This window comes from Abramis brama (assembly GCF_963993115.1).
Source record: "Abramis brama genome assembly, chromosome: 5".
In the NCBI taxonomy this organism is placed as follows: Eukaryota; Metazoa; Chordata; class Actinopteri; order Cypriniformes; family Leuciscidae; genus Abramis; species Abramis brama.
In genome coordinates this window covers 5,304,676-5,321,655 of record NC_139967.1, presented here as the reverse complement: position 1 = coordinate 5,321,655, position 16,980 = coordinate 5,304,676, and the positions used below count along the sequence as shown (strand labels likewise).

At 38.0% G+C, this 16,980-nt stretch overlaps 1 protein-coding gene across 2 annotated transcripts in view; it reads right to left on the bottom strand.

Annotated features, from left to right (window-relative positions):
* Positions 1-16,980, bottom strand: part of unc5ca (unc-5 netrin receptor Ca) — a 137,764-nt gene that overhangs the window by 35,793 nt on the left and 84,991 nt on the right. For both annotated transcript variants that reach the window (XM_084113752.1, XM_084113753.1), the window contains exons 5-6: positions 9,078-9,258; positions 303-470 (exon numbers count right to left, since the gene is read on the bottom strand). In XM_084113752.1, coding sequence (XP_083969878.1) covers positions 303-470; positions 9,078-9,258 — 349 coding nt within the window. The remainder of the gene's footprint in view (positions 1-302; positions 471-9,077; positions 9,259-16,980) is intronic.

Genomic DNA, 16,980 nt, shown 5'->3' with positions numbered 1-16,980 from the left:
GATGCATTTTTTATGAATCTTTCCATTACAAACTAAGTTAATAGTTTCACCACTTTTGTCAGCCATGTTGAATTTATGTTGTCATAAATGACAAACACAATCTCATTTAGAGGACTTTCGTGCAGAATTATGGGTGATGGTCAGGGTAACAACAAAAACACAAACAAAAATAAGGCTGTTAGAGACAGAAGTACAAATCAATATCTTGTGCTAATGTCATGTGATAAGCATTTTTACAATTTCACGACTTGCACTTCTGTCTCATTTCTGTCCATGTGAAATTAAACGTGGCATCTTGGTACCTGTGCACACTGATGTGCAGGGCATTTTTTGGATGGCCATTCCATCACACGGCGATCCCCCGTTCAGAGGCGCAGGATTGGTGCAGCTACGGGTTCGTTTCTGAAGGCCCCGCCCACAGCGACTGTTACACGTCGACCACTCGGTCCATGTGGACCAGCCTCCGTTCACTGTGGACACACACACGGACACAATCATATCTGTGCTGGATAAATACCTCTCATTTCACTCCACACTCACTTTCTTCTCACGTAATCATTTCAGCCCAAATCAATATTTCATGTCTATTTGCTTTTTTATTTGGTAAGCAGCCGTGTTATGTGCACAGTAATATTACACTGCAAAATAAACTCATTATTTTGCGATAATGAACGACTGCCTGTACATTATCCCTTACTCGTGTATAGTCAGTCAGCGCAGGTAATATTCCTTATACTGCTGATTTCAAAGTTTAATTTAATTTTTCCCCAAAAAAACCTGGGGTTTATCTGTCTGGAAACATGACTCTTTCATCTGAAATCCACTTGCTGTTTAAAATAAAGAAACTCTTTCTCTGAATTGTTTTGCACTTATTCTGCGGCACTGGTAATATTGTAGGCTCCATATGATTTATCGCAGATATTTTCATTCTCATTGAATTTTGCATCTTTTCCAAGTCACCTTGAAAAGCGTCCGCTAAATGAATGAATATAAATGTACTAAAAAACTTTCTGCACTCTTGCTGCTAGTCAAGGCAAGATTTTTCATGCATTGCAAAACTGTTCCCTAGAAAAAAGCAGACTTTAAAGACACACTAAGCATGGAAAATACAATATTGATGAGGCAATAAACGACAAACAAAAAAACTACTTAAGTTTATTTTTACCAGATATTATAGTATATAAACTCATATAATTTTGATGCAACTTTCAGAAAACAAGGCGTACCTTAAGTCAGTGTGCATATCAAGTAAGAATGTTTATATATTTGTATTGGAAAACAAAAGACAAAAGAAACTGAGTAAGAAGATATATTTTTTTTTTGCAGTGTGTGCTGTGAGCAGCTGTGTTTGGTATGTGAGAGTTTAAATTCTAGAAGACGGATCCTTTTACCTTCTCTCTCACACACACACAACACACACACACACACACACGCGCACACACACACTCTTTAACTCTTCTGTTGTTGAGAGGTGATACTCTTCCCATCTGAGTCTTCCGGAGAAAGACACAGAAGCTCTTAAACTCTTAAACTGTGTCACTCCCTCTGCTGCTATTAACTTACCGCACTCCCCTCACACACTTTCCACAGCTGTGTGTGTGTGACTTTGGGTTCATGCGAGGAAGTAGATTAGCTGTAAGTAGATTCCTCCCTTTCCTTCCCATCTTTCTCATTTCAGAGTTATGAGGCCATACAGCCAAAAGAGTTCTCACTCCAGCGCCCTCATTTGAGGACTTCTCTCTCTCTCTCTCTCTCTCTCTCTGAAAATTTAAAAAGGTTTGGATTTTTACATTTTGTGAAGTTAACGTGTGATTCTCACCCATGCAAAAACTCGCCACTCACCACACCTGCCTGGACGGCAAAGGATGCCAAAGTTGTTCGGGTTTTGTTCAAATCCATATAAGGAGTAGTTCACAAAATAAAAAAATTCAAAATATGTCTTACAGGCTTGGAACAAAATGAGAGGATGAGTATATGCAAAATGGCTAAATTTAAATGAGTAAATTATTTCTGAATTATTTATTGGGGGGGGGGGGGTGAACTAGCCCTTTAAAGCTAAGCAAGAGCAACAATGATGGTTTAGCAAACACCACTTAAACCCTACAGAAACAAATCACACACACACTGACACACTTGTTTTTTTTAGCTGAAGCTAACTCATTGCCCAGTATTAGCAGGCTGATCTCAAGCGTGACATCGCTCAGAAAGACCAAACCCCAAAACACTGAGTCACTAAATCCACAGGAGAGGATGACAGGAACAAGCACCAGAGAAAAATCATTTCTTAAACATCAGACACCATCTAAGACATGCCTACCCACCCCCACACACACAGTCTCGCTTTGAGAGACCTTTAATCAGTGAAGATTACCAATGAAAACAGGGAAGGACACCAAAGCAGCCAAAACCCCACGAGGGATGAAAGTGCACTTACAGCAATCACTGCTCTACCTCAGATTGATGCACCCTAACAGGGGATCTACGAACCATTAGACTGATTTGTAAAGGTAAAACCAAGTCAATTTTGAGAAACCATTGAGAATGCCTCTTAAATTCCAATTCAGTTCTTGAATTTGAATTGAGGTACTGTAGCAAACAGGATGTGGAATTGCAATTCAAACCAGAATGAAAGTAGAATTAAATTAACTTAAATTTAAATAAATTCATTTAACAGAATTTTTATCTAAAAAATCAAAGGTTGTTTACAACACTCCTGCAATGTTGGCCTGACAAAGCTTTGTTTAAAAGTTCAAAAGTTTTTTTATTTTTTTTATTATTTTTTTTTACTTGGGATAGTTCACCCAAAAATGAAAATTCTGTCATCATTTACTCACCCTCAAGTTGCTCCAAACCTCTATGAATTCTTTCTTCTGCTGAACACAAAAGATATTTTTTGGAGAATGTCAGTAACCAAACAGTTGATGGGCACCATTCACCATTCACCATTTTTCTCCATATATAGGGAAACAAATACTATGGAAGTCAATGGGGCCCATCAACAGTTTGATTACTGACAACATGAGGGTGAGTAAATGATGACAGAATTTTCATTTTTGTGTGAACTATCCCTTTAAGTTTGAAGAGATATACACTAGCAGATACAGGTAGATATACAGTACTACCATTCAAAAGTTTAGGGTCGGTAATGTTTTTGAAAGAAGTCTCTTATTGCTCACCAAGGCTGCATTTATTTTATTAAAAATACAGTAATATTATGAAACGTGATTACAATTTAAAATAACTTAAAATAACATGATTTAACAATTTAAAAATGCCATTTATTCCTGTGATGCAAAGCTATATTTTCAGCATCATTACTCAAGTCTTCAGCATCACACGTTCGATCGGAAATCCTGATTCGCTGCTCAGGAAAACATTTCTTATTATTATCAATGCTGAAAACAGTTGTGCTGCTTTCTTTCTCTAACAGGAAAACAGACCAAAAAAATTGATGACTCATCTTGCACTACAAAATTCTATCCAATCAAATGCTCTCTAGACCAGGAATGCCCCTCCCCCAGTAACAATTGTGACTGACTAGCAAGAGCAAGTAGCAAACCGTTTAAAAATTATATTTCCAGATACTTCTCCAATTGTTCTCCATTTTATTTCATTGCTATAAACAACTGATATATATATATATATATATATTTTTTTTAATTTATTTATTTATTTATTTTATTTAGCTTTTCATAAACAGGGAAACATTAATAACAATCACAATATGTTCTACAATAAGTGTCAGAAACAAAACCTCTGCCCTGCCCTCATTCGTAGATGTTATAAGTATAAGTCCAACACATTGTACTCCAAGAAACTATATGAGTATGTGACAGACTGTGTAAATATAGTAAATATATGAATATATAAACATGAGGAAAAATTAAATACACAAAAATGAATGAATAAAATGACTTTGAGAATGCATAGTAATAATATATACATACGTATACATATCATACATGTATATACAACTATATTTAAAGAAACTATATATACCTACATAATTATACATCTATGTGCATTACATGCATTTACACACCACATATACCCAAACGAACACATTTATACTCATACATCTGCATGGCCACACGTACTTGCATACTCATATCATATGCATACATACTGTAACAACCCACATACCTCTATGTTCATACCCGTCAATGAAAAATGAGTTGGCTAAGTGGGTAAAAAGAATATATGAATGGGAGAAAATTGCAAATGACACTTAACTTCTATCTCTAAGGATAATTCTTGTTCCCAGTAAATTTAACACTAACAAGAACTACAAAAAAAAAGGCGGTAACCAACTTTATTAACCTGTTTGTTGGAAGCACTACAGTTCCTTGTTAAGATAAAACAATCGAGATATTAAAGAGATCTCATCAGTGATTGTTCATTCTTGTAGGCTAGAACACAGAACATGCTAAAAACATTTACAGATTCCAGAGAAATTCATTCAGAAAACATCAGGCCTTTTTTGCCAAAACTGGTCCGGCACATCAGACACCTTCAGAGCAACATACTCACATATTCACCATAGCATCTGCATGACAAAATCATCTGTCAGGAGGACGAAACGGAAATATTACAACTACTGACTGCTTCACTGAAGTTCACAACTGCAAAAAGTTTGGAGTACAACAGATTTCATGCTCTAGGAATCTAGGTCAAGAAAGAGGATGGCTCTGTGTTTCAGATGCAAAAACAGAACATTTTCTATCTTTCAAAAGGATGACAAGCCATTAATCGCTCAGCAGTGCGAGAGAGACGTGCTCGACTCTTTGACTGAGTGTTTTACAGATGCAGGAGTAATTGATACGTGTGCAAGTGCAGTGACACGCGTGACAGATGCTAAAAACTCATGCACACACTCACACAGATCCTGTCAGAGTGATAATCTGCGGGTGGTGCAGAGACTTTTCAACATGGAGAACTTGTTTGCATGTGTGTTTGTTGTGTGTGAGGGGGTATATAGGGTGCACATTTTTCCAAGGTCCACCTCATAATATTAACAGTGATTAAAACACGATATGCTTGTTTTACTGGTGCAAAAATCTGTAAATAAGCACTTTTTAATAATACAGCACAATTTTATAATTTACCTTATTTTCCAGAAAATAAGTTGCACCTCAGTATGTCGACAGGGTGAAACGTAAATGTTGAGAGAAAAAAACAAAGAGATAAATTGAAATAATTGCAACAAACAGGCATGTAAACACCTTAATCTCATAATTGCCACTCTGACCAAAGTGCGCATTTGCTTGGTTCTACACGGATGGTGTGTGTTGTTCACACAACTTCATGAATGAACTCCGTGACATTATTCTGAAGTTTTCTCTTCTTTTTGCAAAGTTCTGTACATGAACTTGGACTATGAATCACCCCTAAAACACATTTGAACACACCATATAGCAATTTATCACAGCTGGAGCTGGTATTATGAGGAATGTCAAGTACAATGGAAAGTACGCAGCATAGAAAAGAGGTGAAAGCACTTTCCACAAATGAAGGCTTGACTTAAAAAAATCAGTTTTTAAACAAAGGGCAAGTGAAAGGAGGTGCTTAAACATCAGAAAATCTCATTCGTCCACTTCAGGAGGTCAAGATATAATTGTACTTGTATAATTATAATTGTATAATTGTGCTACTAAAATATACTTAACAGTATCAAATCTGGGAAAATTGAATGAGGTTTTTCACTTCCCGTCAAGTTTTAGGGAGGGTTAAGTCAAATAGATTTTTTTTTTTTATAAAGTTTTAGTATAAAGGTAGATATAATGGCAAAAAGGAAGGATAGCACACATAAGAAAATGAGATACAAAACAACATGTGAATGGAGTTTGTACAAGCAGTTTTCGTTAAATTAATTGCTGAAAGGTGGTGAAAAGAAGAAGAAGAAAAAATTTGCAAGCACTGTAATGATGCGTTCACACCATGTCGAAATTACAGTAATTATGAGTTTCCAGCTAGTAAAAAAGGTTTATTCATGTCTTCGTCAAACTTATAATTACAAGCTGGAAACTTTTTAATTAATTTTATGAAAGCTCTTCTCCCAATTGACCGTGGTCAAGTCTGAAAAACCCCCCAAAATAAAATAAAATCCTCAATTGCTCATAAGTCACTGGTTACAAAAATGTTTTTTTCCTTTTAAAGTAAGCATGAAAAATAAAATTATATCTATTTTTTAAATGCAAATTATAGATCTTATTGTGAACATTCAATCTGTGCATAATGTTAAATGTTTTCTTTTTCTTTTTGACCTTGTAATGTCGGGATGTTCCGGTGAAAACGACAGACTTCTATCTGGTGACGTATATGCAGATAGTCAAGAGTCCAAAGCTATTTCATCATAGCATTAGAATGAAAATGTCACAAAAGTAACAAAAAATGTGAAAATAATTCTGTATATGATTCTGTAAATGATCCCAACATTAAAACTGTAAAATAAATGTAAAAATAAATTAATTTACATAAAAATAATATTAAATTGATAAATACTACAAATAAATAAATATTTAATTGAAAAAACAAATAAATAAATTGACATTTTCTTTAAATAAATAAAAACACATAAATGAAACATAAAAAAAATCCATATGTGTGGTTGAGAACATAAATTGTGTGGTGTATGTCAAAGTTTTAGGTTAATATTTAAAAAAAAAAACACATTTGCTTGTTCATGTTCTCTGATGTCAGTTACATGCAGGAAAACAAATACAATATTTCTGTTTTGTTTCCATTGATTTTATTTCCAATTTATATATATATATTTTATTGTATACTAATTTTCAAATTAAATATGAACGACCACAATGCATGATGTACTCAGCCGTATCCGGGCCATATCCAGATAAGTTGGTGGACCTGCACCTAAACACGACCACAACGCATGATAAACTCAAGCCGTATCCGGGCCGTATCCAGATCAGATGGTGGACCTGCACCTAAACACGACCACAACGCATGATAAACTCAAGCCGTATCCGGGACGTATCCAGATAAGATGGTGGACCTGCACCTAAACACGACCACAACGCATGATAAACTCAGCCGTATCTGGGCCGTATCCAGATAAGATGGTGGACCTGCACCTAAACACGACCACAACGCATGATAAACTCAAGCCGTATCCGGGCCCTATCCAGATAAGATGGTGGACCTGCACCTAAACACGACCACAACGCATGATGAACTCAGCCGTATCCGGGCCGTATCCAGATCAGATGGTGGACCTGCACCTAAACACGACCACACCGCATGATATACTCAGCCGTATCTGGGCCGTATCCAGATCAGATGGTGGACCTGCACCTAAACACGACCACAACGCATGATAAACTCAAGCCGTATCCGGGCCGTATCCAGATAAGATGGTGGACCTGCACCTTAACACGACCACAACGCATGATATACTCAGCCGTATCCGGGCCGTATACAGATCAGATGGTGGACCTGCACCTAAACACGACCACAACACATGATATACTCAGCCGTATCCGGGCCATATCCAGATAAGATGGTGGACCTGCACCTAAACATGACCACAACGCATGATATACTCAGCCGTATCTGGGCCGTATCCAGATCAGATGGTGGACCTGCACCTAAACACGACCACAACACATGATAAACTCAGCCGTATCTGGGCCGTATCCAGATAAGATGGTGGACCTGCACCTAAACACGACCACAAAGCATGATAAACTCAAGCCGTATCCGGGCCGTATCCAGATAAGATGGTGGACCTGCACCTAAACATGACCACAACGCATGATAAACTCAAGCCGTATCTGGGCCGTATCCAGATAAGATGGTGGACCTGCACCTAAACACGACCACAACGCATGATATACTCAGCCGTATCTGGGCCATATCCAGATAAGATGGTGGACCTGCACCTAAACACGACCACAACGCATGATAAACTCAAGCCGTATCCGGGCCCTATCCAGATAAGATGGTGGACCTGCACCTAAACACGACCACAACGCATGATGAACTCAGCCGTATCCGGGCCGTATCCGGGCCCTATCCAGATAAGATGGTGGACCTGCACCTAAACACGACCACACCGCATGATATAATCAGCCGTATCTGGGCCGTATCCAGATCAGATGGTGGACCTGCACCTAAACATGACCACAACGCATGATAAACTCAAGCCGTATCCGGGCCGTATCCAGATAAGATGGTGGACCTGCACCTAAACACGACCACAACGCATGATATACGCAGCCGTATCCGGGCCGTATCCAGATCAGATGGTGGACCTGCACCTAAACACGACCACAACGCATGATATACTCAGCCGTATCTGGGCCGTATCCAGATCAGATGGTGGACCTGCACCTAAACACGACCACAACGCAGCCCTGAATGTCAGCAGAGACCGTGTCTACTAGACAATCCACTGTGAAAACCTCGTCAATACGACAGCCATCGGCACAGATCCTTCAGCAGAGACCACAAGAACCAGACAAGTCCTAAGCACAGACCTTTGACCAGCTTGGTCTCCATACTGGCACGATCTTCAAGCTAAAGGAACTGGATAAATATCTAAATGCTACAAATCCAAAATCTGATTTCTGACTTGTGATGCTACATGAATCATAGTCACACTGTATTGGTTTGTTGGCCAGAGGAGAACTGGCTTCCTGCATGAGCCTGGTTTCTCCCAAGGTTTTTTCTCAATTCTGTCACCGATGGAGTTTTGGTTCCTTGCCACTATCGCCTCTGGCTTGCTTAGTTGGAAACAATATTCAACAATATTATTGATCTGATTGCACTGACACTGTTGTATGAGAACTGAACTGAGCTGGACGACAACACCACTGTTCTTCTGCAGAACTGCTTTATAGATGAAATGAACTCATTTAATAATTGATGATCGCTGTATAAATAAAGGTTTCTTGACTTGACTATAGCCTGTTACTTTAAGTCTTCACCTCACAATGGGATTCTCACTCTCGGGCTCGTAGTTCTTCACTAAATGACCTAAAACACTTCATCTCCGTTGAAAACCTCAGTGCATCTCAGCACATTTAAACCAGATTGTGCATGAACGCCATACTCACCATAGACGATCACTGTTGCCGTGGTGCTGCGCCTCTTAGCAACGATGTTCTTAGCGACGCATGTGTAGTTAGCGGTGTCGGAAAGCCGTGCCTGTTTGATGATCAGGTTATGATCGATGGTGATGTAGAAATTCCGATCGTCTGCAGGATCGATAATCTCTTCGTTCTTCAGCCATTCCACCTGCACGTAGACAGAAATACGTTAGTGAAATTAGTGAAATCCACACAGCTACACCTGATGGGCTGCTCGGGGGCACGAAATATCAGGACGTCCTGCCCTGCACATGCATTCTGAAATGTGCTTCTGAAAATATCAAACGTTTTAATTAGCTTCAAAGCTACTCCTCAGGGCAACACTGACTCAGAGCTTGAGCAATTTTGTAAAACGATAGCTCACATTTTAGAAAAAGAACATTGTGAAGATATTAAAAGGAAATTGCAAGCGGGCAAAAGTGAGGATATTTTTAGACACAGTGTTTAATCACAAAAAACGGCAGCTAATATCTCAAGAAACATTGAGGGGGAAACAGGAAGTGGCTGGTGGTTTATCCCGAAGAGTTCTCCCGAACACGTCACAGAATAAAAGCAATCATAGAAACTATTACCATCTGTCTTTGTTTCACACATTTTTTTTTTTGTCAAAGGAGGATCTGCCTGTTTTGAACAACAAAAAATGCATGTAGAATTTTACAGAAATTATGCAATAGAGTAAATTAATAAAATAAATATTTTTTTGATCAAATGAATGCAACCTTGTCTTCTTCAAAATTGTCTTCAAAATTTTGATTGTTAGTAGTATATATATATATATATACACACACACACACACACACACACATGCACACACACACACACACACACACACACACACAGTATACATACATACACTACTGTTCAAAAGTTTTAGATCGGTAAGATTTTTGTTTTTAAAAGAAGTCTCTTCTGTTCACCAAGGCTGCATTTATTTTATCTAAAATACAGCAAAAATATTGTGAAATATTTTTTCTTTAAAATAACTGTTTTCTATTTAAAGACACTTTAAAATGCAATTTATTCCTATGATGCAAAGCTGAATTTTCAGCATCATTACTCCAGTCTTCATTGTCACATGATCCTTCAGAAATCATTCTAATATGATCTGCTGCTCAAGAAATATTTCTTATTATTATCTATGTTGAAAACAGTTGCTTACACTATAATTTATCTTTAGCATTCTGGGATAGCTTCTATCTAGTGCAGTGCAGTAGAATCTGTCCAAAATGAGTTTTCTTACAGGGCGGCATCATTAAGATGTCTACAGTTTGGAACAGCCAAGTCAATGATGCCTTAAAATGCTGCCTAGTTAGGCAGCTCACTAGGTTTTTACAACAGAGATGCATATTTCTCCACATACAAAGATGAGAAGTCATCACCACTGCTGCTCAACGAGAACATAGCCTTCACATTTCAAGCTCTTTGCATATGCATCTGATGCATTAACACTGTAGTGTGTCAATCAGGCGGGTGAGACGCAGGCGTGTGTTTGTGTGTGAGATCGTGTGTAAATGTGTCGCAGCAGTGTACCTGTAGGCTGCTGAGAGCTCGTCTGGAGGGAATAGGGTAAAAATATCACCCTCTCATTGGCTCAGCAGGGGGGGAAATCAACCAATCAGCTGCTCACGCTCTCCAGCTGTGACAAACGCGGCGCCCACGATATCACTCACGCATGCATGCACACTTCCCTATGCATGTATTTACATCTAGAAAGGGTAACCCAAATCCCAGCTGTCAAACTTAACCCTCAGATTACTGTATTTAGTCCTATTGTCACCTCAAAACACACATACACACACACACACACACACACACACGCACACACACCTTTCTATAATAGCATCATAAAATGAGTGCATTCACGATCCCACAGTTTCAGGCTTCTAAACACACACTCTTGTATGTGATAGTCTTTCTCAATATGCTCATATTGCCATCACGCTGTGCTTGTTAGAGAGCATATTGTTGTATCTAACACCCGTTTCAAATATTCGTCGTCAGTCTGCCTGAGCTCAGAACATACACAATTCTGCAGAGGTAAAACATGAGAGCACACATACATTCAGGTCCAAAAGTAGTGGAAATAATACACAGAAAAAAAGGGGAAAAGTTGATGAATGTAAAATGAAGGACAAATATTTCATTTTCTGCACTACTTATACTGTAGATCACTAATGTAAATGTTTAAACACTGAAATCAGCTTTTGTGACATATTTTGCGGCTGAACTTTAGCTGGGAAATCTGCCCTTGTATGTGCGCACGTATGATGGTATTTTTACCACTTGAGAACTCACGAAGAGCTTCGAAAATGCGTAAAGGAGTCAAAACAGTGGCAGAAATTCCTCTGGTAAGGCTGGCCCACACTAAAAGATTTTTAAAATCATATCAGATTTTCAAAACATGAGAGACCACAAACATGATGATAAAAAAATCATAAATTTAACAGTTTTGTTAATCCTATTGTGTGTGTAGTGCGGTGATGTGACCACCAGCACACCACACACTAACAGATTCACAAACAACCAGAGTCCCGTCTGTGAACACGGGAAATCTCTTAGAGTAAACAAAACAAACATGGTGAACGACAGGAAAGAAGAAATGGCTGCATCTGATCCGCATACTTCCCTACTATATAGTAGGCGAAAAACAGTATGTGACAAAAGAAATATGTCTGAATTCACAGTACTCATAAAAAAATAGGCAAAAAGTCCCCGGATGACCTACCGGCAAGATTCTGAAGTGTGCATAATAGGGCTGCACGATATTGAAGAAAATTTCGATTTCATTAAATAATGCGATATTCGATACGATAATGCTTAAAGTGTTTAAAATGAACTTAAATTATCTTTAAAATATATTTAAAATTATATAACCTACATACGTGTTTCACATTCTTTTTGTGACAAGAAAACATCCCTACAACTTCTGAAAGTGAACAGCAGTGTTTTACTGTAGCATAAGAAGTGTTATTTTAACATCAGTGTAAACTACGGGGTTTAGGGTTTCAGGAAGGCCTTCATTAGGTTTATTTAACAACAGAAACTGAATAATCAAATGTAAAAATAAAACACGGCTTAGTTTTCACTGTATGAATTATATATACTAATTCTTATTAAAGCTACAAAAGTTATTTAGCCAAGAGCAATGAGTGATTTTCTCTTTGTCTTTTGTTCATGACCACAGTTATTGCAAGCCGTTGCGATATGCATATCGCAATATATACATTTGCGATATTTCGATCATTTCTAGCCCTAGTGCATAAGATGGACACTACATTATCTCATGAGGCCCACGGGAGAGGATTTGTGAATGGCAGTGAAGTGACGTAACTGACGCTGGTAAGTCACATGATAATGACAACATGGCAGATTTAGTATGTCCGAATTGCATTCATACTATATAGAACATACTTTTTTTTTTGCAGTCGTTAATTAATTTCTTGTTCAAAATAAGTCAATGCAATTTCGGACGCAGCCGTAGTCTTTGGACTGCTTTTTACAGAACATTTTGGATTTCCAGAAACAGGTTTGGATGAAGTCATGTTATGTTTCCGTCTTCCATCAGCTCACTTTCTGACTGGGCATCGTTTCGTTCCACGTGACAATTTACAAAGTGTCCTCATTTGTCCTCAGGGTTCCCCTCACACAACAGGATTTCTGATTCTACATATTCAACATTCAATCACTCTTAACACATCTCGCACCACAAGAAAATCTGATAAGATAATCTGTTGAACCATCAAGAGAATCGGGACTTTACCCAGGATTGTCGGAAGGGGAGATTTGGGCCCAAAATCGTCTGGATTATCTCGTAGTGTGTATGCCTTAACTCACAAATGAAGATCTGCTGCATGAAGACAGCTGTTCTAATGCTTGTCCAGCTAACAAAAAGTCGTCTATTAGATGTTGAATAGACGTAAATCTTCAACGTCTAATTATGACTTTTCAACGTTGAAAACAGTTCGATCTTCAACGTCTTGACTATTTGAGATAATAATGAACATGGTTTGGTAGTTTGTTTTTCTCCGTTATTTTAGCATGTATAACAGACTTATCCTGTCTTAGATTATCAGTTGAAAACGTGGTATCTTAGATGATCAGTTAAAAACACGTAGTCAAACAGTCCGGCTGAAACTACATGGTTGAAATCCCGTCATAAACCAGTCCAAGGCGGACCGACTTATTTTCAACCATATTTCAACGTTGAAAGACGGTAATTGTTTACTGGGATGTTCTGAACTGTTAATAGTTGTAGCTCCTATGAAGAGAAGAACCAGGTGAGAATTCTGTCCTTTTTAGATCACCACCTGTTTTTGGTTCGTTTCGATGTCTTTGATCCACGTTGAGATCAAATTTCAGTCGAACTGTACCAGAGTTCATTTGAAAGTGGACAGAGACCCCCTGAAAATGTGGGTCTCGTCCACTTGTTTGGTGCGCACCAGGGTTCGGATGGCAACGTTCACACTTATTCAAATGAACCGCATTAAGAGAGCAATCCCAGCAAGCAATAACCATCATTTCATCATCTAGGTTAACTATAGAGCTGATATAGTCCGGATATGAGTAACCCACTTCTAGCCAAAATAACCTTGAATTTGGTTACATGTCATTTTTGCCAAAATAACTTGCGAAATGAATGATATTCCATCATGCAAGCAAAGTAAACAGTGATTACAAGGTGTTTGGTTTCATTTCTTCTCTCATTTCATTTCTTTGTTATCTAATTGATGACTAGTCTATTCTTGGGCTATGGTTTAGACATTTTCACTGACAGCTCAAATTTTGCCTTGTTTTAGCCTAGATGTCTGGCATGTGTTTGGACGGCTATTAGACGTCTTTTAAACCAAATCTTGCGTGGTTCGCACCAGAGTTTATTTTAATTCAACTAAACCTGCCAAGTGTGAACACGCACTCTTAAGTTTCAGTTTTAGTTAATTATAATAACTCTGTACTGTTGGAAAAGCATCTCATCTTAATCATAAATCCTTTACTACCATTTGCATTCTTTCACATTGGTGTGTTAGCATCACTATATTAAAATTGTCAAAATAGGGTATGGACTCAAATAAACCTTCTAACCCTAAAATGTAACTTTATTACATAACTTGTTCCATGTCGTCTTGTGCTCCATACATGAATGATTCCTCTATATTTCAATGCTTTTGCGCTCTCTCGCAAAAGTGTTGCATTCCCCTTGGAAAAATTTCATTCACTCACTAAAATTTGCCGCTCCCTCAAGAAAAATTGCGTTGGCTCCCAAAGTCTTTTGAGTTCTCCCGAGAAAGTTGTTTGAGCGAACACTTAGTTTCTCAGGGGAATGCAAAACATTTGCGAGAGGACGCAAAGGCATTGACATAATTTTGAATTCCCATATCATATTTTTCCATCACCATGTCCCTTTAGGGGCTCCATAGATACACAACAAAAAACTGAAGAAGGAACCTGAATCAAATCAAGAGTCCAGACTTGTGAAACTGTTTTGCACAGGCAAACAACACTCATAGTTTGTTCAAAAGATGTAGTTTTGATGTCTTTACTACAACTCTAAAATGTGAAAAAAGGTGTCCAAAGGTTTGATGAGTAGATGACCTGACACCTGTGTAAGCTCTATGTTTCTAGTGCACTCTCTCAGCCCAGGTTTGAGCGTGACTGACATTTGTCCTTATCTCTTCGTGCCGTGTCTCTGTGAAGCTCACTTTGGGCTGTTTCTGGACGGGCTGATTTCTCTCTGCAGGGACTCGTCTGCTGATCAGGATGAAAGAGGCAGAGAGACGCTCTTCACGCACCTGCTCATTTTCTCCTGTTGGTGTTTATCGCCAGAACAGAGTTCCTGTGCCCGCCGGGCAAACGCAGAATCAACAACCAAACACACACAAACACTCACACACACACACAGAGACTGAAAGCAAAACCAATCAGAAAGTTTTGTGAAAAATGTAAATATCTCTCAGATAATTGCTTTTTCTTCGTGCCAGAATAGATGTGTGTATTTATGCTACCAAGTGTGTAAGTGATGAATAAACACTCTCACCATCAAGGAGAAGTTTTATTTAGGACAGAATATCTAGATCTGAAGGTTGGGAAACTAGCATATTAGTTCTAAACAGCATTTATGGCATCACTACATTTTACCCAGTCTCATACGACACTAGACGGACCAGAAATATCAAGGGGTGCTTTAAATTGTACTGACAGAAAGAAGAATTTACAGAATTGTAACTCAAAGTAATTCAACACAGGTAATGCATTCTGGCAAATGACCTCTTCCACCCTGGTTCAGAAAAGTTAATTTATTAAATATGATGAAATATACTTAATACAAATGTACAAATATCTATCTATCGTCTATATATCTGTCTAGAACAATAGATATAACGATAGAACAAAAGAATGATAGAACGATAGACAGACAGACAGACAGACAGACAGACAGATAGATAGATAGATAGATAGATAGATAGATAGATAGATAGATAGATAGATAGATAGATAGATAGATAGATACAGAATGAATGATAGAGTGATAGAACGATAGAATGAAAGATAGAACGATAGAACAAACGACAGAGCGATAGATAGAATGATAGAATGAAAGATAAAACGGTAGAATGAAAGATAGAACGATAGAACGAATGACAGGGCGATAGAACAAATGATAGAATTATAGAACGAATGATAGAACGATAGAACAAAAGAATGATAGAACGACAGATAGAATGATAGAACGATAGAACGATAGAACGATAGAATGATAGAACGATAGAACGATAGAACGATAGATAGATAGAACGATAGATAGATAGATAGATAGATAGATAGATAGATAGATAGATAGATAGATAGAATGACAGGGCGATAGAACTAATGATAGAATTATAGAACTACAGATAGAACAATAGAACAAAAGAATGATAGAACGATGGATAGAATGATATAATAATAGATAGAATGATAGAATGATAAATAGAATGATAGAAAGACAGATAGAACGATAGAACGATAGAACGATAGATAGATAGATAGATAGATAGATAGATAGATAGATAGATAGATAGATAGATAGATAGATAGATAGATAGATAGATAGGGCGATAGAACGAATGATAGAACGACAGACAGACAGACAGACAGACAGACAGACAGACAGACAGACAGATAGATAGATAGATAGATAGATAGATAGATAGATAGATAGATAGATAGATAGATAGATAGATAGATAGATAGATAGGGCGATAGAACGAATGATAGAACGACAGACAGACAGACAGACAGACAGACAGACAGACAGACAGACAGACAGATAGATAGATAGATAGATAGATAGATAGATAGATAGATAGATAGATAGATAGATAGATAGATAGATAGATAGATAGATAGATAGATAGATAGATAGATAGATCCTGTGTGTCATGGCCAATTCAGTTCAAGCTCAAACTCACCGCTCACATTCTTCAGTTCTGAATGTTGCACAACCCTGGACTGAAGGAATCTGGATATTATCAGTGAACTCTGAGGTTGTTTTAAGCTGAATAACACACACACACTCACACACTGCCAGCAATACTACAGAAGGCTCATTCAAGTATTTGCAGAATTTTCTGATCTGAACTCCAGGTGTGAGGCCCCAGAGCACAATAACACAGCTAATTCTGAAGCCTCCTAAACCGGTTTAAACCCAGAGAGGGAAACCTGCGTCCTTTCACGAGCGCTGAAGATTGCACACGCTCTCATTGTGAATTCAAGCAAGCGCCATTGAGCCTCGCAATCAAGAAACGCACCATAGGGGGAATGAAGTGGGCGTCTGTAATATATAGGTTTCAGTGAAGGTACATGAGGTAAGAACTGGAAGAACTCAGAAGTGCTC